General features: G+C 44.8%; 1 protein-coding gene across 2 annotated transcripts in view; it reads left to right on the forward strand.

Moving 5' to 3' along the window:
- The first annotated feature begins 11097 nt into the window (after positions 1 to 11097).
- The window catches only part of NAA25 (N-alpha-acetyltransferase 25, NatB auxiliary subunit), a 59880-nt gene continuing 46417 nt past the window's right edge, over positions 11098 to 24560 (forward strand). The window contains exons 1-3 of one of the 2 annotated variants that reach the window (XM_037511142.2): positions 11098 to 11204; positions 22647 to 22732; positions 23418 to 23556. In XM_037511142.2, the coding sequence (XP_037367039.1) occupies positions 11147 to 11204; positions 22647 to 22732; positions 23418 to 23556 (283 nt within the window). In that variant the 5' untranslated portion in view covers positions 11098 to 11146. Of the gene's footprint in view, positions 11205 to 11512; positions 12169 to 22646; positions 22733 to 23417; positions 23557 to 24560 lie in introns of those variants that run through there. The other variant, XM_037511143.2, reaches the window with a different exon arrangement.

Genomic DNA, 24560 nt, shown 5'->3' on the forward strand with positions numbered 1-24560 from the left:
TACCCACCATGCATACTTAACCGTTAATGGAGTTAGGACTTCACTGCTGGTTTTAAACATCCATTTTGTTTGATATTTTGCAACTAGCCACAAATACGTTCGTCTGTTGCTGGAGAAATACTCATGAAAAGAGTGCTAGAAGCTTCTTAATTGTGATGACACAATCACATGCTGTGGGTGTGTCCTCAGTACTGAAATGTTTACATAATTTTGTAACATTCTGAAGCAGGGACTTGGGCACTCAGCTGACTGGGGCTTTATACATATTCATAAAGAGGATGGAGATTGGACCAGTGTCTTCAGAGAATGCTGGGAAATTTCCAAGCTGGTTACCAGGCAGAGTTACCAGGAGCTGGTGATGCCTATGCCTGGGACCTGGCCTCATCCCTCAGCTGCTTGCAAGGAGCCCTTGGGGAGGCGGGAGGCGGGCAACGTAGAGGGAGGAAAGAGACTTCTTAGAATCACTTCTCTGATTTTCTAGAAAAGCTGTTTTCTCATCCCCAAGCCACCCAAAACAGTGCTTCAGATTGCCCAGGGGGAAGAACCTTAATGATTAGTCAGTGTTTTTCAGAGGGTGGTTTGAAGCTGCCAGGACAGGCAGCATGTGGAGTGGGAGAACATATGTTAAAGGTGCCCAGGCTCACTTTGTGCCTACTGCATACAAATTTTGGTGGTGGGGTCCAAGAATATTCATTGCAGAAGTCTGTGGGTGATTCTTTGCTCAAAAACGTTAGAGAACCCTTTGGCTTCAATGATGGATCCTTGAAACTATATCCATTCCCACCCACCTGTTCCCCAAATTCTTTTTAAGTTTTCTTTACTTTTGTGTTGCTTGTTGTTCTCACCAAATTGAACACCTTACAGTTCTACCTCCCCACCCATCTCCCAAACACTGCTGTTATTTGTAACGGCCTGCCTGACCTCCCTCATCCTCCAAGGCTTGGGTTCCATTTCAGAGAATCCAACTAGTCTTCTCAGGATGTGCTGGAAGGTACCGCTCCCCTAGTCTCCATTGCCTCCTGTAGGTACCATGTTGGAGCCCCTAGAAAGCTGAGTAGACCCTGTCTGTCCCATTAAACCCCACCAGATCCTGATAGGTGGGGCTGACATTTCTTTCTTGGGCATGACTAACTGGCACCTAGCATGGAGGGGGTGTGTCCAATAGATAATAAATGTTGAATAAAGAGAAGAATGATCTCTCATGATTAGTACTTTTTGTACCCATTTAACAAATTTTTGCATGCCCCATGATCATGAAGACATTCTAAGTGTTTTTCTAGATGCTTCACATTAATTTTTCCATCTAGGTCTGTACTCCATCTTATATATTTGTGTATGGTGTATAGTAAGGATTACAGGTGTGCGTGTCTTACAGAGATAACCTATTGCTCTAGGTGGCAACAGTCTTTCTTCCATTGAGTTGTGCTGAGGCCTTTGTGCTAAATGCGGCCACCAAACATGTAGGACTATATTTCTGTACATTGCCCTACTATCAGTCTAGCTTATGCCAAATCCACACTGTCACACTGTCTTAATGACTATGGCTTTATGGTAAGTCTTCAAATCTGGTAGCCTGAGTCAGTTTACTTTGTTCCTCTTTTTCAAAATTACCTTGGCTGTTTTAGGTCATTTGCATATAAATTTTAAATCAGTTTGTGAATTTCCTGACTAGCTTTAAGAATAAAATTTTAATTAAAAAAGCGAAATTATAAAAATGTTAGGAGAATTCCTAGAGTAAATTAAAAATAATATTGGAGGTGGGAAAGGCTGTAAAAAATAAAACTTTTCTTCATCGGGGGAAAAAAACCCATATCCTAAAACCCATATCCTGAAAGGCAAACAATACATTGGAAAAAGAATTTGAAAGACCTGTTTAGAGAGCAGTGCTAATTTCCTTACTATATAGACAGAGACCATAAATTAATATTAAAATACTAACAACCTGGAAAAGATGGCCAAAGGACATGACCAGATTGATAAAACCAAACAAATTACAAATTAGTCTTAAATAGATGAAAATATGCTACATGTATTTGGAACCCATGACACATGAATTATAATTATACTGAGATAGCATTTTTCACTGATACCGTCAAAGATATGAAAATACAACTGCAAGGTCTCCCTGGTGGCCTCGAGGCTAAATCTCAACAATATCACCCCTAAGGCCTGAGTTCGATCCCTGGCAGGGAGCTGGCCCACATATGGTGCAGCAGACCTCTCCTACACTTAGGGGATAACACTTAGGGGAGTTTTAAAGGAAATAGAGCTATCCTGTGTTGCTTATCAATGCATAACATACAATAATAATATTTAAACAGGGAGGAAAGGATACCTGCCAATAGCAAAATAGTGGTTCTTTCTGAAGAGGCAGGGAGGTGAGAAGATGAAGAAATTGTGTATTTAGTATCAAGTCTGTGCTTGCAAATCTTACCGTTTGTCAGATCCCTGTGATATATATACATGGATACCTTTTGCTTTGCTTTTGCAGATTTTGGGGCCTTTCATAATTTTTCAAATGAAAAAATATAGCTTATACTGTAGAGGGATATTAGTAGGACAATGGAAATGTCCTAAAATTGGATTATTATTATTCATGATTGAACAACTTGATACACTGTACTAAGAATCATGGCAGGTGTGCCTTGGTCGCGGACAACTGAAGAGGTGTGATCCTATACCTCTGAGTCACAGGCAGCGTGAGAAACCAGTGTTATCTGAGTAAGAAGGAAGAGTGGGGGAAAATCACTGAATTGTGCACTTAAAATGAGTTAATTTGATGGTATGTAAGTTGTAGCTCAACAAGTTTGTCACAATTATAAGTATGACTTATAAACATTTCATATCTGCTATGTTTTATTAAAAATTAAATTTAAATGCGTTCCACCGTTTTAATGTAGAAAGTGGCTCAGGAAACGTGGCATCCATGTGCCACCTGGTGGCCGGATTTGAAAGTGCTGTTGTGGACAAAGGTGGTACAAAAGGGGGACTGCCAGCTAGATAAAGTCTAGTCCTTTCTCTGATGGGGAAAATGAAGCACAGAATCACACCATAAAATACTAGTCAAGCCGAGATAGCAGCCCTGCTCCTCCCAAACTGTTAGCTCCCAGTTTCGTGTTTCTCTGCCTTGTTCATTGTCCACCTTTGTGTGCCGACTTGGTACTTTTGACCAAGTGTTGTGTGGTGGGAGATTCCAAGCTATTACTCCCACCAGGGAACATGTCAGACTTAGAGAAAAACACTTCCTTGGTGTACTAAAGTATCAGGAGGTGATTTCTGCAGTATTAGGAGAAGGAAGTAGGCCTTCCGGGTGGCGCAGGGGTTAAAGTCTCAGCACTATAAAGCTATTGCCAGTCATCGTTGTATGAGATCTGCAGCCCGGGAGCTGACCCAGGAGGCCTCTCCTGTCTCGCCTTCTGCTCCCTCAGCAGTGTATTTCAGTCTTTCCTCCTGTTCTGCTCCCAACTCTGTCTCTGGTGAATCCTCTCACCACCACCACCAACCCCCCCCCCGCCGCCACCCCCCCCCCCCCCCCCGCCACCTCTGGCCTACACCCGTTCTTGTACACATAAATAAATAAGGTATATCTTAAAGCAATAAAGAGAGAAGGACATAACAATAATATGTGATGTTGTTGAGTGGTTACTTTGCGCTTGTGTCTTACACTGATCCTCACATCCACCCTGTGAGGTAGGTCCTTTTTTTTCAATCACAATTTTATAAATACAGAAGCTGAGGCTCAGACAGGTTCAGCCACAAGTTTAGGATCACAGAGTTGACAATTGTCAGAGCCCAGATTTGATCCTAAGTCTGTTTGATCCTGTCTGTTTGATTAGAGTCAGAGTTGCTGTTTACTGTTGAGCAGGAAATCAACCATGAAAAATATGAAACATGTCACTGTTTATTCTGTGGAGGATTAGCATTGGAGTCAGAAAACATCCATCAAGATGGAAAAGACAACTAGAAAAGTCATCGAGTGGATATACACCCACACCCACAGCCACTATACCCAAGGCAGCCCTCCACCCTGCCTTGCTCACCTGTTCAGGTACAAGGCGCTGTTGTGTGTCGACGCCCGTGAAGGGGAAGGTTTCTCATCAGAGCCAATCTGTCGACAGGAGTGAAGGGCAGACCAGCTAGCTCTGTTTTAAGTCATGAAAATAGAAGACCCCTCTGTGTAGAGATTCCTCAAACTGCTAAAAATGGAGCTTACATATGATCCAGCAATTCCATTCCTAGGAATCTACCCGCAGGACACAAAAACATTAATTCAAAAGGACACCTGCGGGCCTCCCCTGGTAGCGCAGCGGTTGAGCGCTGGGTTGCGAGGCTGCCCGCAGCCTCTGCAGCGCCGGTTCCATCCCTGGCCACTGGCGAGGGTCCCACATGGCGCAGCAGACCTCTCCTGCCGCCCGCTGCTCCCCTCAGCAGTGTATTTCTTCCTCAGTCTGCCTGTTCTGTTCCCCGCTCTGGCTCTGGTGAATCCTCTCACCCTTCCGCGCTTCTGACTGTACCCAGTGCTTGTATAAATAAATAAATCTTTAAAAAAAAAAAAAAAGGACACCTGCACCGCTATGTTTATAGCAGCACTATTTACAATAGCTAAGCTATGGAAATAACACAAATGCCCAAAAATAGATGACTGGATCAAGAAGATGTGGTACATATACACCATGGAATATTACTCAGCTATCAGAAAAGATAAATTCATGTCATTCACAGCAACATGGATGGAGCTGGAAGGGAATCATCCTCAGTGAAATAAGCCAGAAAGAAAAAGAAAAATACTGGATGGTTTCACTTTCAGGAGGAATGAAGAGGATGCAAATAAGAGATCAGGAAAAAAAGTTAATGTAATAAAATGAAAATCAAAATCAACAAGCAACTATAAACCACGGACATTCTGCAGGGGAGGAGAAGGGAGTAAGATCAAAACAGGTGGGAAGAGGGCCTCCCTGGTGGCGCAAGGGGTTAAGATGCAACCTATGACGGTATCCGCAGCCACTGCAGCATGAGTTTGATCCCCGGCCAGGGAGCTATCCCCATGGCGCAGCAGACCTCTCCTGTCTCCCCCGCTGCTCCCCTCAGCAGTGTATTTCAGTGTATCTGCCTGTTCTGCTCCCCACTCTGTCTCTGGTGAATCCTCTCACCCCCACACCTCTGGCCTGTACCCCAGCTCTTGTAAGCATAAATAAATCTTAAAAAAAAAAAAAATGGGTGGGAAGAGCACAAGGGACTATGGTGATGGCACTTTCACGGGGACTATAACTGAGATGAGAAAGCATACATTGTAAAAAAAAAAAAATGAAGAACGATGTAAAAAATATATAAATAAAAGTATTAAAATTAAAAACAAACCAAAAAAAAAAAAAAAAAAGAAAAGAAAAGAAAATGGACGTTCCCTCTAATGAGCACCCGCAGAAAGCTAAGCATTTCCCCGGAGTATCAGCCCCCACAGTCCTGGGTTCTGAATTGCGCAGCAGCAAGGATGGGCTTAGGGGTTCTTTGAAGAACATCACATTTGTTATCTGAAATAATTCAGTCCTGCCAAAGGGTGTGACGCTCCCTCCCAGGGAGCAGGTAAGGACAGGCCCAGAGCCAGGTCACTGTTTCAGCCTCAGGCCCTGAGAACAAGAGGTAGGAATGGGGAAGAGAAAGCCCTGTCACCCCAGTTGGATACCAAAAAGACTTTCGGGGTGGAGGGAAACCTATTTCACCAAGAACAGTGACCCTAGGATCTAGAAGCCTCCGGGAGGTGGAGCCATCATGCTCAGTCCTACCGAGTTCAGGGAATGGGGTGCCAAACTTCTAGGCCCGGCCTATAAAGGTAACCTAAGAACATAGCTGAGCAACCGCAGTCCTGGCCAGGAGCCTCAGCTATGTGCCCCGTGAAGGTACTGTATTTTTCCATTCTGGAAATTCTTGAAACTCAGGTGATTCACCAGTTTTTATTTGTACCAAAGAAGAGCCCAGGTCTACTCCTCCCTCCTTACCCCATTCTAATGTAGATACAGATAGACAGATATAGTGTGTGTGTGTGTAGAATAACTAGGTTGTAGATCAGAGGTTGGGGGGGAGGGGCGAGCAAAGGCAGGCCTTAGTGTTGATAGCACAGAGACTTAACCCCTGGGCCACCAGGGAGGCCCCTCAAACCCTTTCCAAGCCCAGCCCCAACTGGTCAGACCTGACCACATTCTCTCAGACCCTGACCCTGGGTCCGCTTACCTGAGGCTCCTGCCCCTCCTTCTTGCCGGTTATCATGATTTGGGAAGCATGGAGTTCTCCCTGGGATGGGGGTGCCAGATTTAGCAAGTGAAAACGCAGGACACCTATTTACATTGGAATTTCAGATAAACAATGATATTTTTAACATAAGCACATCCCAAATATTGCACTATGTTTTACCTGACACCTCTACCTTGGGAATATTTAAATGCCCCCCACTCTCCTAGAGCAGGAGGTGCAAACCTTGTCTGTGAAAGGCCAGGTAGTAAATGTTTTATCCTTGTGGGTCCTCTGGTCTCTGTGGTGACTACCCAGCTCTGCTATCTTAGCATCAAAACACCACAGACAATGCATAAATGAGTGAAACTTTTGTTTGGGGACACTGACCTTTGAATTTTATATAATTTTCACATCATGAAATATTACTCTTTTAAAAAACTTTCCCCTGTCATTTAAAAATGTAAAAACCATTTTCAGCTCACAGGCTGTACCAAGAAAACAGGTGGTAAGCTAGATCTGAACGGCAGCAGAAGAATCAAACTTTTGCCTGAATCCCAGTCACTAGAGGATCTGTAAAAACACAGTGCATCCCACTGCCACTGGTGCTTAGTGTGGACAGCACCTTGAGAACCCCCCCGCGGCACCCCATTCTCAGTAAGACTGTCTCTGTCCATTGCTATTGCACTTTTTCTTTTTTTTTTTTTTAAGATTTATTTTTATTTATTTGTGCATACCAGAACTGGGATATAGGCCAGAGGTGGGGAGGGGGGTGAGGGGATTCACCAGAGAGAGTGGGGAACAGAACAGGCAGACTGACTGAAATACACTGCTGAGGGGAGAAGTGGGGAGACAGGAGAGGTCTGCTCCACCATGTGGGTCTCCTCCCTGGCCGGGGATCGAACTCAGGTCTCAGTGGCTAGTGACAGCACTGAGACTTAACCCCTGTGGCACCAGGGAGACCCTGCACTTTCACTTTTAGCTGGCTTTGACAGGGAGTTGCAATGAGTTTCTAATGCATTTGGTTAAAAAAATTTGCTCCTCCATTCCATTATTAAAAATGATGTATTTCAACATCTTTCATTTTGGAAGAATTTCAGATTTCAAAATAAGTCAAAATGAGGCTAGGAGAAGATTCCTTATATTCCTCACCCAAGTTCCTCTCACGTTAGTCCCTGACATCACCATGGCACGTTTGTGAAGACGAGGAAACTGACATTAATAGTAGTAACTGTACACTAGGCTTTATTTGAAGTTCAACCATTTTTCCACGGATGCCCTTTTTCTGACAGGATCCCAACGAGGAAATCACATTACATTCACGATCTCCTACACTCTTCTGATCTGTACCAGTTTCTTATTGTTGCCTTGTTTTTGACAACTTTGAGGGTTCTTCAGAGTACCAGTCAGACATTTTGCTGAATGTCACTCAATCCAAATCTCATTAACGTTTTCCTCTTTTTTAAAAAAGATTTATTTATTTATGCTGGGGTACAGGCCAGAAGTGTGGGGGGTAAGAGGATTTACCAGAGACAGAGTGGGAAGCAGAACAGGCAGATTGACTGAAATACACTGCTGAGGGGAGCAGCGGGCAAGCCAGGAGAGGTCTACCTTGCCATGTGGGTAGCTCCCTTGCTGGGGATTGAACCCGTGCCTCAGTGGTTTCACATAGCTTCATAGTTTGCGTCTCAACCCTTTGCACCGCCAGGGAGGCTCACATTTTTATTTCTTGAGCACTCTCTACTTTCATGCTTCAAGATTATCTGGTATATTCCCTCTTCCCTACCCTAGGATTAGCCATTTCTCCAAAACGCCCTGTTTTCTTTTATTGAAAAGTGGTATTAGAAAGCACAATTTGGGGTCTCCTTGGTGGCCTATGGGTTAAATCTTAGCACAATCACAGCTACAGCCTGAGTTTGATCCCAGGCCGGCCAGGGAGCTACCCACATGGTGCAGCAGACCTCTCCTGTCTCACTGGCTGCTCCCCTTGGCAGTGTATCTCAGTAGATCTGCCTGTTCTACTCCCCACTCTGTCTCTGGTGAATCCTCTCACCTCTCCTCCTGTGCACCTCTGGCCTGCACCCCAGTTCTATGCAAAAATAAATAAAATTTAAAAAAAACTACCATAATCCAGGGGCTACTTGTGTTCATTGCTACTGAAATAAAATTTTTTAATCACCAATTCAAATCAGAACAAATTGAAAGAATTAAGTAAATAGGGGCCTCCCTGGTGGTGCAAGGGTTTAAGCACAGCACTGTGAAGCTATCCACAGCCTTTGTAGCATAAGTTCAATCCCCAGCCAGCCAGGGAGCTACCCACATGGGGCAGCAGACCTCTCCTGTCTCACCTGCTGCTCCCCTCAGCAGTGTATTTCAGTCAGTCTGTCTGTTCTGCTCCCCACTCTGTCTCTGGTGAACCCTCTCACCTCCCGCACCTCTGGTCTGTACCCCAGTTCTTGTGTGCATGTGCATAAATAAATCTTTTTTTTAAAAAAGAATTAATAGGTCCTTAACCTCCATCATTGAGAAGTGAGGAAGCTTAAAATTTATGATTGTCCTTTTAGACTCTCTAGATATAGATGACATCTATCCATGCTAATAGCTAGTTATCTTCCACGTCATTTTTTTCATGCTAGACATACTCTTCCATAAACTGCTTTGTAAACTCAGTATGTCTGAGTTGAGCATCTTTCCGTGTTTGCAAAGGAAGTTCTACTTCATTAATTTTTTTTAAAATAGAGACATGTTTTATTTATGTATTTATTTGTTTGTTTGTTGGTTTGCTTTGTTTATACATGCACTGGGTACAGTCAGAAGCGTGGGAGGGTGAGAGAATTCACCAGAGCCAGAGCGGGGAGCAGAGCAGGCAGAAGGACCGAAGTACACTGCTGAGGGGAGCAGCGGGTGGCAGGAGAGGTCTGTGCGCCATGTGGGACCCTCCTCTGGTGGCCGCGGAGCAGCCGGGGCTCCAACCGGCGCCGCAGAGGCTGCGGGCAGCTTCGCAACCCAGCGCTCAACCGCTGCGCCAACGGGGAGGCCCTACTTCATTAATTTTAATGATTGACTTTTTCCACTTCACGGTGTATCATAATTTGTTTCATGAGTTCCTAATGATAGGCAGTTAAGATCTTAGGGCTGTTAAGAAGCACTTTCTATTTTATACTTTTGTGCAGTCTGCTGATTGTCTTCCTGGAATAAAAGGATTTTACTTTGATCAAAAGCTTTGACATAAATTTACAATACTCATTGTAAACAAATCAATGAGTGCTTGTGCATATAAGTAAGAAGAGAATATACCTGCCCTCCTAAAAGGTAGCATATACTTTGGTGTTGTTGCTGAGACAGTGGATTTTGGGGTGAGACTCCCCCTCCCACTCCGCCCCCTAAACTTTGCCACAGATTACTGTGTGATTTTGGGCAAATAATTTCTCTATGCTTCAAAATTCTCATTCTACCAGTTTGTGAGTATGAAGTGAGATGACGCATGTGAAAGAGCTTAGCACAGTTTCTGGCAATAAATGCATGCTGTTACTATTGTTATTATTGTAATTACAGATTTTTTTCCAAGTACATATATTTAAAATTTTAATGGTAAAATTAAAAAACAAACAAAAATGAATAAAATTTTAATAATAACTGCTAACTTGCTATTGTGGTGGGTTCTAAAGCCTTTTGATCTATATTCCTTACTTAGTATTTGTTAAATAATGATCTCTGGATTGAATCAGAACCTATGGGGGTAGAATCCAGGAAAACTCTTGTTTTTCAGGTTCCCCCAAAGGATTCTGATGTCCGTTGTTGAAGAACCATTTTCTTGGACCCTGGAGGGCCCAGAAGTGGAGAGGAACAGAATTTCAGCAGGAGTCAACCCCAGTTGGGCCAGGCTGATATTTGGGGACACTGTTCTGGGCATGAGGAAGTAGGGGAGGGGGTGGCTCTTGTTCCCTACAGAGGAAGACCTGGGTTTGAATGACAGGTGTGACCTCAGGTTCTGACTCAGTCACCTGCCTGGCTCCTCCCTCTCCCACTGTTCTCCACATAAAGGTGCTTTCCTCCTCCACTTCCCTGTCCCTGTTCTTTCTCAATAGCATTTATCACCATCTAATATACGAGCTGTTTTACTTCCTTGTCTCCCACACAGGTGAAGCACCAGGAACGCTTTGTCTATTTTATTTGTTGATACAGCCTCTGTGCCTAAAGTAGAGCATGCCACCTAACAGGAGCTCAAAACAAGTGTTACATGGCTAAATCCACGGGTTAAAAAAAAAAAAGATATTTACCATCCAGGGTGTTATTAGGACTGCTATGGCTGTTCATTAATATTTAAAGAGCTTGCACGTGTCTGGGCACAGCTTTATAAGCGATTTAATTACCAAAAAATTGACTTTGCTTACTATTAATCTAGTATGACTCTGAGTTGGCTGGGTCCTGGGAGAGGGGTGAAGGGTTCTAGGACTTGCTGGCAAACTGTTACTGCCGATCAGTCCCCTTTTCCCCAGTTCCCCTGGTCATTCCCGGGGCAGGTCTGACTCCCTCCACACTCAGAGCCGGGTCCTGCACGACGAGCGGCCACGAGGCCAGGCGGGAGCAGCCGAGCCCTAACTTTGACCAAGTTTCTCCCCTCCCTTCCTGCGGGTGACTCAGAAGCGCTCTCAGCAGCGCCGGCCGCCTCCACCAGCCAGGCCGCCTCCCTCAGCACAGGGCCGGGGAAGTTCCCATTGAAGAGGCGGCCGCTGGCGGGGGGGGGGGGGGGGGGGCGGAGGGGGGCGGAGGGGGGCGGGGTGGGCTTCCCTGTCTGCGCAGGCGCGTTCGAGGCCGTCGCGCGACTATCGCGATAGACGAGCGAGATCGGTGCTGGCCCTTTAACAACCCCTTCCCCGGGGCCGGCCCCGCGCGTGCGCACTGCGGTTCTGCGCTTGTCATCATGGCGACGCGGGGCCATGTGCAGGACCCTAACGACAGGCGCCTCCGGCCCATTTACGGTGAGTGTGTGGGGCCAACCCCGCGGCCGACCCGACGCGCCGAGGGCTGCCGAGGCCGGGGCAGAGGGCCGGGAGGGGCTCTGAGGGGCCGGGCGCCGGGCTGGCGGGCGCGGGGGGCGGGCCGCGCGGCCTCTAGGCCTCAGCCGGGGGCCTCGCGTAGGCGCAGGCCCGGCCTTCCTGAGCCCGGAGCGGGCGGCGGCGCGGGCGGGGCAGCGGCGGGTCCGCACAGTGGTTGCGACAGGCAGGCCCCTCGAGACACCAACTCTTGCGGAAGCCTGCGCTGCTCGCGGGCCGCCTTCTTTCGGCCGCACCGAGGGGCACCCGCATCGCGCCGCGGGTGGAATGTGGCCCCGGCGTGGGGGTGGGACTCCCTGCTTGAGGGGAAATCGCCTCCTGACGACTTTTCACTTACTGGACGGGACGTGGGGGCTTGTCTGACTGGCTGTGTTCGGTGCACATGGAGAAGCAGGTCCAGAGAAGGGAAGGGGCTGACGCAAGGTCACCCAGATCGAGGCAGAAGCAGGCCGGGATTCGCGGCTTCGGATCCCGAGCTCTTAGCTGGAGAAACAGCTGCTCCGGGCACACGTGGGAGGCTGGGGAGGGAAGGGTCTTGGGCCCAAAATAGCGGTGTGAGGACTGTGATTGCCGGTGGCAGAGAGGTGTGCGGGGTTGCTGCAGCCTTTTCCTTTATGCAGCCTCCCTGGTTTCCTCCGCAGCTGTCCCTCGTGTGCCCCGTGGATCCCCCTCCATAGCGATTACCTCAGCCCGCAGGCTTTAAGACCTTGATGTCATCCTGTCCACCCCCCCCCCGGTTGTGAAAAATCACAGATTTCAGTCAGGAAGAAACACCTTTTGAGTAACGAGACTTTCTGTAATGGGACAGTGGGTCCTTTTGTATTTCCTTTCCTCTTAGATGAGTGTGTGTTCTTGGTCTACCTCTGTTAATGGTGAAGAAGACTTCAAGGTCAGTGGTTTTGCAAAATTAGACCTAGTGTTTTGTGTGTGTGTGTGTGTGTGTACATATATATATATGGTGTGGATATTAGTAAGTGGAGGCTTCTCCACGTGGCTGGGATAATTACACTTTTTAAGGGGTCGGGGCAACTTTTTGTTTCTGGCACAATTAGTCCTGTTTTTATTTTGTAATTTGTATTATGCTTTATTTACTCTTACATCTCATTCCATTCTAGCCACAACCCTGTGAGGTGGGCAGTAGTAGTAATAGCTACTTTGTCTGAAGCGCTAATGATGTCATTTACTGTCCTTGGCCTTTTGTGTGGGTTATTTCATTTAAGCTTCACACATTCTCAGGAGTGGGTATTTTTTCCTCCCAGTTCTCTCTTTTTGTTCCCTACAGATGAGGAAACCGGGTCTTTATTTTTGTTTGATTTGTCTAAGAAGGCACAGTAACATTTGCTGGAACTAGGTTTTGAACCCGTGAACGGTACAAACTCACCCTCTTCACCATTTATGGTAGAAACCACCTCACTTCCACCTGACTTGCCAGAGCCTCACAGGGGGTGAGTGGCAGAGCTAGGACTCTGATTTCCACTTCCCTAGGGCTGCAAACTCTCATGCCCTCCAGTACATGTTTTCAGAGGGCAGGGATAAAACACACAAGAGTGATGGAGGGTAAGAACTGAAACCAGGGTTCACAATTTGTGGCTTGTTATATGGCTCTATGCAGAAGCTGCCTGCAAACATGTTTTCTATTAATTAAAAAAGATTCAGTATTCCTTACAATAATTAGATTTCCAAAATTGTTCTTGACCAAAGGAAATGCCTTTGGTGTCCCATAAATCATTTAGAATTAATAGCATTTTGAACTATCCAATGAGAAAAAACTTGGCCTTTCGTATTACTAAACATCAGGATATATTAACCTCACATGACATGTCATATTCTCAAAACTAAAACCAGAATTATGTCGCTTTTGTTATGGTTACATGGGAAGAGGATTAGAAGAGACTTTCTGTAGGGATTCCAAGGTGATTAGAATAAACACTGGTAGGAATAGGAAAAGAAATGGTACAGACTGTTCTTAAGTACTTTCGACCTCCAGAGTGGTACACCCCTGCTTTTGTTGTTTAAATACAGTAGTACCAACCACTATTGTTCCTTGAATTCACACATTCCTTAGCAGAGGAACAAGCTCATACATGGTGGGACTTGCCAAAAGCTCAATGACAGTTATCCTTTCCGTAGGCGACAGTATGATCAGAGTGAACCGCAGGCCAGAGCTAACTTGCTTAGAGTTGAAGCCAGTTAGTCGTAGAGCTGAGATTTGAACACAGGCCTTCTGTCTGGCGAGCTGAGCCCTTTTCCGAGTTTCAGATTCAGCAGCATCATTTTATTTGTACAGAGTTACTTGTTCTGCCAAAGTTTTGGGATTTTACAACTGTTGGAAACCTTGCCGGTGACCTCAACTCTTCTGACTTGTTGAGGGTAGGAGTGGACTGAGTGATTGTGAAATTGTGGTGGGTTCAGGTGGGGTGGCTTGAAATTCTATTTTTGGTGTCCATGTTTGGAACAGCTTTTTTGTGCAGCAGTTAGATTAGTTGAAAGATCTTCAGAGTGGGCCTCCCTGGTGGCGCAATGGGTTGAGCGTTACACTGTGGAGCTGTTCGCAGCCTCTGCAGCGCGGGTTCAATTCCCGGCCGGCCAGAGAGATTCCCACATGGCCCGACAGACATCTCCTGTCTTGCCTGCTGCTCCCCTCGGCAGTGTATTTCAGTCAGTCTGCCTGTTCTGCGCCCCGCTCTGTCTCTGGTGAATCCTCTCACCCTCCCGTGCCTCTGACCTGTACCCCAGCTCTTGTATAAAAATAAATAAATCTTTATTTTTTTTTTAAAGAAAGATCGTCAGAGTGCCTCTCCTTATTCATAAATTGCTAAGTTGGGTATTGCCCTTTCGGTTTTTGAAAACCATCTGTGACCTTAGTTGAACACCTACTTTATTATTCTCCCTTTGCTAAAGTTATTCTCTTGTGCTATGTGTTTTTTGTTTTTTTTTTAAAGATTTATTTATTTATGCATACAAGAGCTGGGGTACAGGCCAGAGATGCGGGGGGTGAGAGGATTCACCAGAGACAGTGGGGAACAGAACAGGCAGATTGACCGAAGTACACTGCTGAGGGGAGCAGCGGGCGAGACAGGAGAGGTCTGCTGCGCCCTGTGGGTTGCTCCCTGGCGGGCTGGGGATCAAACTCGTGCTGCAGAGGCTGCGGATTGCTTCATAGTGCAGTGCTTAACCCCTTGCCCCACCAGGGAGGCCTGCTATGTGGTTCTTAACAAATTTTGTACTCTCATGTGACTTGGTGAGCAGCAGTGCTTTCTTCTACGATTATTAATAATTTTTAATTGTTTTCAGTGGTTAGGGGGACGGGACAGGTGGAAGTAATGATCATGTATGGCACTAAATAAATAAATTTGTATAGAATATAGGAATTGCAGTACCTTTAGGTCAGCAATTTCAGAATGGAAAGAGATGTTTCAAAGAAAAAATATCCCATAGTCTTTAGAATACACAAGTACATATGAATACACACACACACACACACACACACACACACACTTTTCTGACTTGAGATCTTCTGTTCTGTTTTACTGACTTGCAAGCCTGCTCTGGTCTGAATCAGGCATAACACATTTCCTAGCTGTGTTTCCTGAATGATAATCACTTCTTTGGTGAGTTAGGACATTTCCCTTTGGTGCCTGTCCAAACTCCAGGTAATTTTTCCTGTGTAGTTCATTAGCAAAAACTCTTGTCATCAATCAGATGTGGTATTTATTCTGAGTCCCACACTGTTGGGCAGTGTTAGCTCTGCAGGTCTTGTCCTGTCCCCATGGCTGGCAGGGTGTCATGATGAGTGAAGACAGTCTTGTCTTTTTATAGAAAAGTCACCTGGCACAAATTATTTTCTTTTCTGAAATTTTCACCATTTAAAAAACTCTGACTAGACTTTAAAAGTTAAACATTTAAAATTCTTAAAAGAAAAAATTTATTTCTAAAGATTTATTTTATTTATTTATGTGTACAAGATCTGCGGTACAGGACAGAGGTGTGTGTGGAGGGGTGTGTGTGAGGGAGGATTCACCAGAGACAGAGCAGGGAGCAGAACAGGCGTCTCCACTGAAATACACTGCTGAGGGGAGCAGCAGGCGAGACAGGAGAGGTCCACTGCGCCATGTGGGTAGCTCCCTGGCCCAGAATGGAACTTGTGCTGCCGTGGCTGCGGACAGCTTCATAGGTTGCGTCTTAACCCCTTGCACCACCAGGGAGGCTCCCATTTGAAAAAAATATTAATGCCCAGAAAAGCCCTGAGAGAACACAAAGTACCCAGAGCAGGGGGAACAAAGGACAGCGACAAGACTAAGTAAGATCTTTCATGTTATGCCCAGATGAGCTGTTAGGGCACCCTCCCCCACCATGACTTACATTACTTTTGTTATATAAAAAATCTGTTCAAGAGTTCGTGAAAAATCTAACTTATTTGTGGGAAGTCATCACTAGCAATTCGTTGAGACTGTTGTGGTCAGTTCCTAGGTGTGTGGCTTTTATTTCTCTGATAGACTACACAGTTTCTAGAAGCCTATTTTCCCTATAGAGTTTTGTACAATTTTTATATTTCTTTATTAAGTTTATTTATTGGGGGCCTAATATGTGCTAGGCACAGTGTAGTCGTAGGGAATGAGTGAATACTCAACAACAGATGTTCTGTTTCCAAGGAGTTTGTGGTCTCGACAGACTTTTATAATGTTACACAGAATCATTACATTTGTGTTAAGAGCTTTGAAGGCAAAAATACAGGTTGCCCTGAGATCACACAATATGGGCATCAGTTGTTGGGGACAAGTCAAGAAAAGTTTCCCTGTGGAAGTGACGTTTTACTCTGGACATGAAAGAAGGTGGTAGTTAGTCGGGCCATGAGATGGAGAGAGTGATGGCGAGAGAATATGTTAAAGGGGCTTGTTTGGGCCTCCCCGGTAGCACAGCAGTTGAGCACTGGGTTGCTAGGCTGCCCGCAACGAGGGCTGCCGCCCGCGAGGGTCCCACATGGCGCACAGACCTCTCCTGCCACCCGCTGCTCCCCTCAGCAATGTACTTCGTCAGTCTGCCTGTTCTGCTCCCCGCTCTGGCTCTGGTGAATTCTCTCACCCTCCCGCGCTTCTGACTGTACCCAGTGCTTGTATGAATAAATAAATCAATCTTTAAAAAAAGGGGGGGGGGCTTGTTCTACTCGAAGACCTAAGAAAAGGCCTATGTAGTTGGAATGTAGAGATCGATGGCAGAGATGAGGCTATAGGTGTTGAGGGCCTCAGAGCCTTGTAAGCCATTTTAATGATTTTTCAGTTTTTAGAAGACACCATGAAGCCCAGAAGAGATTTTATCAGGGGAGTGGGACGATCAAGCTTGCATTTTAAAAAGATAATTCTTAATACCGTGGGGGAACAGTGTAAGAGTGCCAGTGTAGGTATGAGCCTTTAGTTAGGCAACATTCATTTTAAAATGAATACTCCTCTTACTCCCAGTCTTACACGCAGTAGGTAGTTAGCAGTCTTGTTCACTGAAAGAATGTTTCCCCTGCAGTTTGTATTCTTGGTAAAAGCAAGTTTCCTGTTCTTGAACATTTAGAATTTTTAAGCAGAGGACTGTAATTGAAAGGTGGAGCTATTTCGTATTTAGTTTTGTTTTCTAAATTGCAGCGATATCTTTTAATAGTATCTGAAGCTCTTGTAGGAAGTAGAAGCTGCACAGGCTGTCATTTCAGACTCTAGAGACTTTCACGGCAGCTGCAAGAACATACTTAAAGGCCTTCCTTTTTATTTGCACTACTGCTCCCTTCCCGACTGTCAGTTTCCCTCAGTATTATTGGGCAAGATTCCTCCCTAGGGCCTTTTCCACAGGGCAAGTGGACAGTAGGTCCCTCTGTGCCAGGGCCCACTGCTGTCTGCAGCTGCATGGAAGAGGAGCTTCTCTCAGAAGTGTCACCAGGAGGGTGGCTTGGTCACTTATTCAGCAGATTTTGATAGTCTCTTGTCAATGATTAAACCCAATGTTTCCCAAATTTCTCTCATTCTTTTACACAATCTGATGATTTTAGCTCTACTGTAGTATTGTCTGTACCGTTATTAATATCTTTCTCTCAAGTGACTTTTATTTGAAGATTTACTTTTGTTTATGCACGTAAGAACTGGGTGTAGGCCAGAGGTGTGTGTGGTGGATTCACCAGAGACAGAGTGGGGAGCAGAACAGCCAGATTTACTGAGATACACTACTAAGGAGAACAGCAACGAGACAGGAGAGATCTGCTGCTTGCCCCATATGTGGGTGAGCTCACTGGTGGCGGGGGGTACGGGGTGGGGTGCAAACTCAGGCCGCAGTTGCTGGCCAGTTGCTGGCGATAGCTTGATAGCGCTGAAACTTTAATTCCTGCACCACCATGGAGGTCCTCAATTGACTTTTATTTATTTATTTTTTAAAAAAGATTTATTTATTTATGCAAAGCACTGGGTACAGTCAGAAGCGCGGGAGGGTGAGAGAATTCACCAGAGCCAGAGCGGGGAGCAGAGCAGGCAGAAGGACCGAAGTACACTGCTGAGGGGAGCAGCGGGCGGCAGGAGAGGTCTGCGCGCCATGTGGGACCCTCCTCCGGTGGCCGGGGAGCAGCCGGGGATCGAACCGGCGCTGCAGAGGCTGCGGGCAGCTTCGCAACCCAGCGCTCAACCGCTGCGCCACCGGGGAGGCCTCTCAATTGACTTTTTTTTTTTTTTTAAAGATTTATTTATTTATACAAGCACTGGGTACAGTCAGAAGCGCGGGAGGGTGAGAGAATTCACCAGAGCCAGAGCGGAGAGCAGAATAGGAAGAGTGACGAAGTATACTGCTGAGGGGAGCAGCGTGTGGCAGGACAGGTCTGCGCGCCATGTGGGACCCTCGCCCGGTGGCCGGGGATCGAACTGGCGCTGCAGAGGCTGCAGGCAGCCTCGCAACCCAGAGCTCAACCTCTGCCCCACCGGGGATGCCCTCAATTGACTTTTTTTTTTTTTTTTTTATAGAGGCATGTTTTCTTTGTTTGTTTTGTTTATACATGCACTGGGTACAGTCAGAAGCGCAGGAGGGTGAGAGAATTCACCAGAGCCAGAGCGGGGAGCAGAGCAGGCAGAAGGACCGAAGTACACTGCTGAGGGGAGCAGCGGGCGGCAGGAGAGGTCTGCGCGCCATGCGGGACCCTCCTCCGGTGGCTGGGGAGCAGCCGGGGATCGAACCGGCGCCTCAGAGGCTGCGGGCAGCTTCGCAACCCAGCTTCGCAACCCAGCGCTCAACCGCTGCACCACCAGGGAGGCCCTCAATTGACTTTTAAACTAATGCAAAACTTCTCACTTCCCATTGTGGGGGTAGTTGGGGGGTGCAGGGGGGGGCTGAACGTCGACACATAAAAATAATGCAGTGGAAAATGAAGCAATTATTGAAGTCTTACTAGATTCTGATACTTGTGAAACTTAGTTGGAGACCTGTTTCTTCCTGTTAAAAAAGACATGACCAAGTATTAATGAAACCCAGGCTAATACTAAACTGAAACCATCTCCTTAATTAAAGGAAAATTTAGAAAAGAGATCACTTTCGCACTGTGTTATTAGTGCTGTCTGCCAAGGACCATCTAAAAATATTAGCATTAAAGTGATACCCATGCTTTGAAGACATATCTTACTGCGTTTCACATACCTCGTTGTGCACCATTTCTTATTGTTTCTGCGGCCCACTTTGGCCTGGGTGATTTCGTCTTGCTCCCATTGTTACAACACAGTCCTCAGGGCCAAGCCATGACCACCCTCAAGTAGTTTTATAAAGACTGACTAAAAAAGACAGGCCTAGGATATCGATATTTAATTGGCCTGTTTTCTCCAGGGATTCCATAACTTTCATTCCATAGTCAGTAATGTAAAATGAAAATAAATTGTTCCCAAAAGACTCAATTATCAATCAGCAGTCACCTGGGCACCCCCGAAGGGGGAGCCTGACAGTGGGCTGAATGTGGTGGACTGCCTTAGTTACAACACTCTTGGGCACAAGGAGCAGAAACCTGTAGACACGAGCTCACGTTGGTGGGGTTGCTGCAAACACCTGTGGTAGCCCAGGGCAGGCAGGAATGCAGTGTCCCAGGGCCTTGTGGAAACAGGAAGGCTCTTAGGATTGGAAGCTTCTTCCTCAGGTACTCATCTCTGCTTTGCTCCGTAATCTCTGCTTGGTTCTTCAGACTGTTCTTTTCTGATTACTCGTCAGTTTACCCAGGCCCCAAATTTGTTTTGTAACCACACTAAGCAATACTAGAAGAGGGAGAGGTCATTAGCTTCTCGCCTCAGGTCAGTCAGCCCTGCTTCTTCCCATAGTTTTTGATAGAGAATTGACAGTTTTCATTCTTATGTATAGGCTATCTGAATAAAAAGTCAAGTGATAACTCCTTTACTTCCCCATCAGCCAGCTTGCATCCCCAAAGCTTCCTTCAAAACGGAAATTCTAGAACTGCCACTGGTAACCTCAGACTCAAAATATGTATTGCCTTCCAAATGAGGTTCCCTGTAGCTTTCGACTCTATACCTTTCAGCATTATAGATATTACCAGGAGGAAACCTGACTTACCTTGAGTCAAATGTCCACCCCATTGGATTGCAATTACATGGTCTAGACATGTCATCCAATCCTACCCCTTCAGCAGAGGCGTTGGAAAGCATCCCCACTGAAGAGGGTAGAAGCAGGTAGGAACAGTGTATCTGCCTTGTCTTCTACACAGCAAAGAGTTAAGTATCCTACAATCCTGACCTCTGTCTGGTGTGATCCATTATGGGCAGATCCTCAGAGTCTGGGTCTCTTCAAAGATGTCTACTCTTTGAGAAGATGTCAAGATGTGTTCTATGAACCTGGAATCTTTTTTTTTTTTAATGATTTTATTTATGCATACAAGAACTGGGGTGTAGGGCAGAGGTGGGGGGCAGAGAGAGGATTCACCAGAGACAGAGTAGGGAGCAGAACAGGTGAATCTACTGAAATACATTGCCCAGGGGAGCAGCAGGTGAGACAGGAGAGGTTTGCTGTGCCATGTGGGGATCGAACTCAGGCCGCAGTGGATGGCAATAGCTCGATAGCACTGGGACTTTAACCCCTGCGCCACCAGGGAGGCCTTGAACCTGGAATCTTAAGGACTGAGTCAAGAAGTAACTTAGAACTGATGTAGATTGAGGTCAACATCAATTCATTAGGAAGAGAAATGTCATTTAGTGAACTGATCTATATGTCAGATATCCTGTAAAGACAAATGATGATAGCCCACTGACTGAGCTAAGGTTTTAAAAACAGCTGTATTAGATATTTGAATATTCAGGCCAAGATAGTATGCTTTTAGGCTTTTGTCATTCTCCAGGATCGTCACCTGAGGTCTTTGACCTTCCTTTTTAGATTGTGATTCTCTCCAGCTTAAGCTTCTTAAGCTTTTTACCTAGCATGATTGGTGCTTATCACTACTAAGTGCATTGAAAAAAAATGAAGAGATGGGACTCATGTTCATGTGGTTGTTGGTTTAAAGTTGTAATAGTCACTGGAGAAAAATTGATAGTTTATTTCTGGCATTTGCGACTCCCAGAGCCACAGATTATTTTGAGTTATCTCTGCCTTCTCTGTCATGTGCTGATATGGGACTTTGATGAGCAAAGAGGAACCAGAAGTGATAGTAGATTGTGAGCTGGCTTGTGTCCAGTCACCTTTTCTATATTTAGAGTTGACTGCTACTTCCCTGTTTCTCATTTATAACACTTCCCATTTTTCTTTTTTGGGAATGAATTATTGCTTTTATTAGACATTTAAAAAATTAGTAGACTATTTTTTAGGGTGAAGTTAGGTTTATAAAAAAATGAGAGGAAAGTACAGAGAGTTCTGTCTATCCCCACATTTCCGTCCTTTCTCCCCATTTCCTCTGCTGCTTAATACCTTATGTTAGCGCGGCACGTTTTCAGTGGCTGAGCCAACATGAGGTCAGTGTTCACTAAAGCCCATCGTTTAGTTTACATTTGGGTTCATGTTTTGGTTAATCATTTCTCTGGGTTGGACATACATGACATGTCACCATCATTACGTTATTGTGCAGGTTAGTGTCACTGCCTGAAAGTCCCCTGTGTTCCACCCACTTACCTCTCCCTGGGCCCCTGGCAACCATCGATTGTTTCACTGTCTATTTTGTCTCTTCCATAATGTCTTATGGTTGGAATCATGCGGTGTGTAGCCTTGTCAGATTAACTTCTTTTACTTAGCACTATGCATTTAAGGTTCATTCTTTGAGGTTTGATAGCTTATTTCTTTTTATCACTGAATATTTCATTGTGTAAATATACCACAGTTTATTCATTTGCTGTTGAAGGACACCTGGGTTGCTTCCACATGTTGACAATTATGAACAAAGCTGCTATAACGTTTGTGTACAGGTTTTTGTGTCGAGGTAAGTTTTCACCTACTTTGGGTAGAGTCCATGGTACACAATTGCTGGGTCATATTATAAGAGCATGTGTAGTTTTGTAAGAAAGTACCAAATTGTCTTCCAGAGTGGCTGAGCCAGTTTTTGTTCCTCCAGCAGTGAGTGAGATTTACTGTTGCTCTGTGTTCTCACCAGCATTTGGCTCATAGTCTCGTCTGCGCCTCGTCTGTCCTGTGTAGTTTTGGGACTGTCATGTTAGGTGACCTGTGGATAGACATCTTTCTATATTTAGACTTGACAAGCAAACACTGTTCTCTTTAAAACTTTTTTTTTAAAGATTTATTTATTTATGCATATAAGAACTAGGGTACAGGCCAGAAGGGCGAGAGGGTGAGAGGATTCACCAGAGATAGAGTGGGGAGCAGAACGGGCAGATTGACCGAAGTACACTGCTGAGGGGAGCAGCGGGAGAGACAGGAGAGGTCTGCTGTGCCATGTGGGTTGCTCCCTGGAGGGCCAGGGATGGACCTCGTGCTGCAGAGGCTGAGGATTGCTTCATAGTGTGGGGCTTAACCCCTTGGGCCACTAGGGAGGCCTGCTGTGTGCTACGTTTTGGATGACTAGACCTGTTTATTTTCCACAGGTAAAAATACTACCAAAAATGTAGTTTTCATTCTTCATTAAGGGCAGATAAAACTGGATTATATTGCTTTTGCATGAGAAGTAACTCACATATATTTCTCATATATACTATATAGAGTGTGTGTGTGTGTGTGTGTGTGTGTGTGTATATATATATAGTATGTATACTTACATATACTATAGGAATGTAAGATTGTACTATGGACCATCTTAGACATTTAGAGTCAAAATCACGTCCGTGATATTATTAATACTGAATTGAGACATTTTATGATACTTTATTATCTGGTACCAGCCTGTGCATTTCCTGTTTTCATAGATTGTTTTTTTTTTTATAGATTATCTCGACAATGGTAATAATAAAATGGCAATTCAGCAAGCGGATAAATTGTTGAAGAAACATAAGGATCTTCATTGTGCTAAGGTAAGTTTATTTGCCCCTTTGTCATTTGGTTACATTTATTTGGTGGATTATGTATTATAATCTTTAAAGAAAAAAGGTGTTTAATTAATCTTTTTAGAAACTATGTTTTTCCAGAGAATTTTTAAGCCATTTGTTTTCCTGGCCACTTAGATGCTGTAAATAGCTTATCTAGCTTAATTGTTTCATTTTTATAGAGTTCTTTTAATTAGAGTTGTGCAGTAATATGACTGAAATAGGAAAGACCTTGATTTATTGATTTTTTTTTTTTTTAATAAAACAGTTGCTCAGCAACCTAGACATACCTTTCAGCTTGTACTTTTAGAATTAGCTTCCTTTGGTTCCTATTTCCTTTTCTCTCCTTTTAAAACTGATCTGGCGGGCCTCCCCGGTGGCACAGAAGGTTTAGCGCAGCGCTGTGAAGCTGTCTACAGCCTCTATAGCGCAGGTTCGATTCCCGGCCAGCCAGGGAGATACCCACAGGGCACGGCAGACCTCTCCCGCCTCGCCTGCTGCTACCCTTAGCAGTGTCTTCGGTCTGTCTGCCTGTTCTGCTCCCTACTCTGTCTCTGGTGAATCCTCTCACCTCCCACGCCTCTGGCCTATACCCCAGTTCTTGTATAAATAAAAATAAATCTTTAAAAAAATTGAAAAAAAATAAAGCTGATCTGACTTTCCTTTCTCTCAGGTCTTAAAGGCAATTGGTTTACAGAGAACTGGAAAGCAAGAGGAGGCCTTCACCTTGGCACAGGAGGTGGCAGCCCTTGAACCCACAGATGACAACTCGCTACAGGCACTGACTATTCTTTACAGAGAGATGCATCGACGTATGTTTCTTTCTTTTCATTGTTTTAAAGCTGAACTTTTAAGTTTTGGATATTTTTGATTAAGTTCTCTGTCTGACTTACCTATCACTCATGATTTGAGTGAATGGCAAGTGGCTAAACTGTTGGCGTGAGAAGACTGTAGACAAAAAGGATACATGTAGTAGGACCCTGGAACTGGAATGACGACTTGAGTTTCATTTGTGACATTTTGATGTGCTAAATGAAAGAATTATCATCCTTAGCCATAGACAAAAACGGAGAATAGTGTAATAAAACCCACTTTACCCATTACATACCTTCAGCAATTTATTGACCATTGGCTAACTTTACCTATGTCCCTCCCCCTGCCAGGTTATTTATAAGCATATTTAGATAGTCTGTCATTCACCTGTAAATCAGTTGTCTTCCAGGTTTTCATTGTTGACTTCTTAAATATTTCATTTTAAAATAATACATGCATACTGTAGTCATAAGATATTATGAAAGAATATATTTTACTTGATGTGGGATAATGAGCATTCATGAACCTACCACCAACTTTAGAAATAATCAACAATATGAAGGCTTCCTGTGTTTTTCATATCAATCTTATTTCCCCTTTCACCTCCCAAGAAGTCCTTGCTATTTTGATTATTTTTTATTCTCTTGGATTTCTTTCAATCTTACCACATTGGTTTTTCTGAGTAACACATTACTAGTTTTACTTAATTTTGAACTTAATGTAGATGGGTTCATGCTGTGAAAGACTTGTGACTTACATTTTTCATCCAATATCCAAGTGATTCATTCATTTTCCACAAAAGTGGTGACTACACTCTATCTAGGAGTGGAGATGCCAGGTTGGAGGGTATATGTATATTCAACTTAAAGATAAAGACAATGTCAACTTGTTCTCTAAATTTACTACTTCACTAGTAATATGCAAGAGTTCTGATTGCTTCACATTCTTGTCAACACACTTGGTATTCTTAGACTTTAAGATCAAACCATCATATTGTATATAT

The sequence above is a fragment of the Talpa occidentalis genome, unplaced genomic scaffold (assembly GCF_014898055.3).
Source record: "Talpa occidentalis isolate TD23 unplaced genomic scaffold, MPIMG_talOcc4v2.1 talOcc4.14, whole genome shotgun sequence".
Classification (NCBI taxonomy): Eukaryota; Metazoa; Chordata; class Mammalia; order Eulipotyphla; family Talpidae; genus Talpa; species Talpa occidentalis.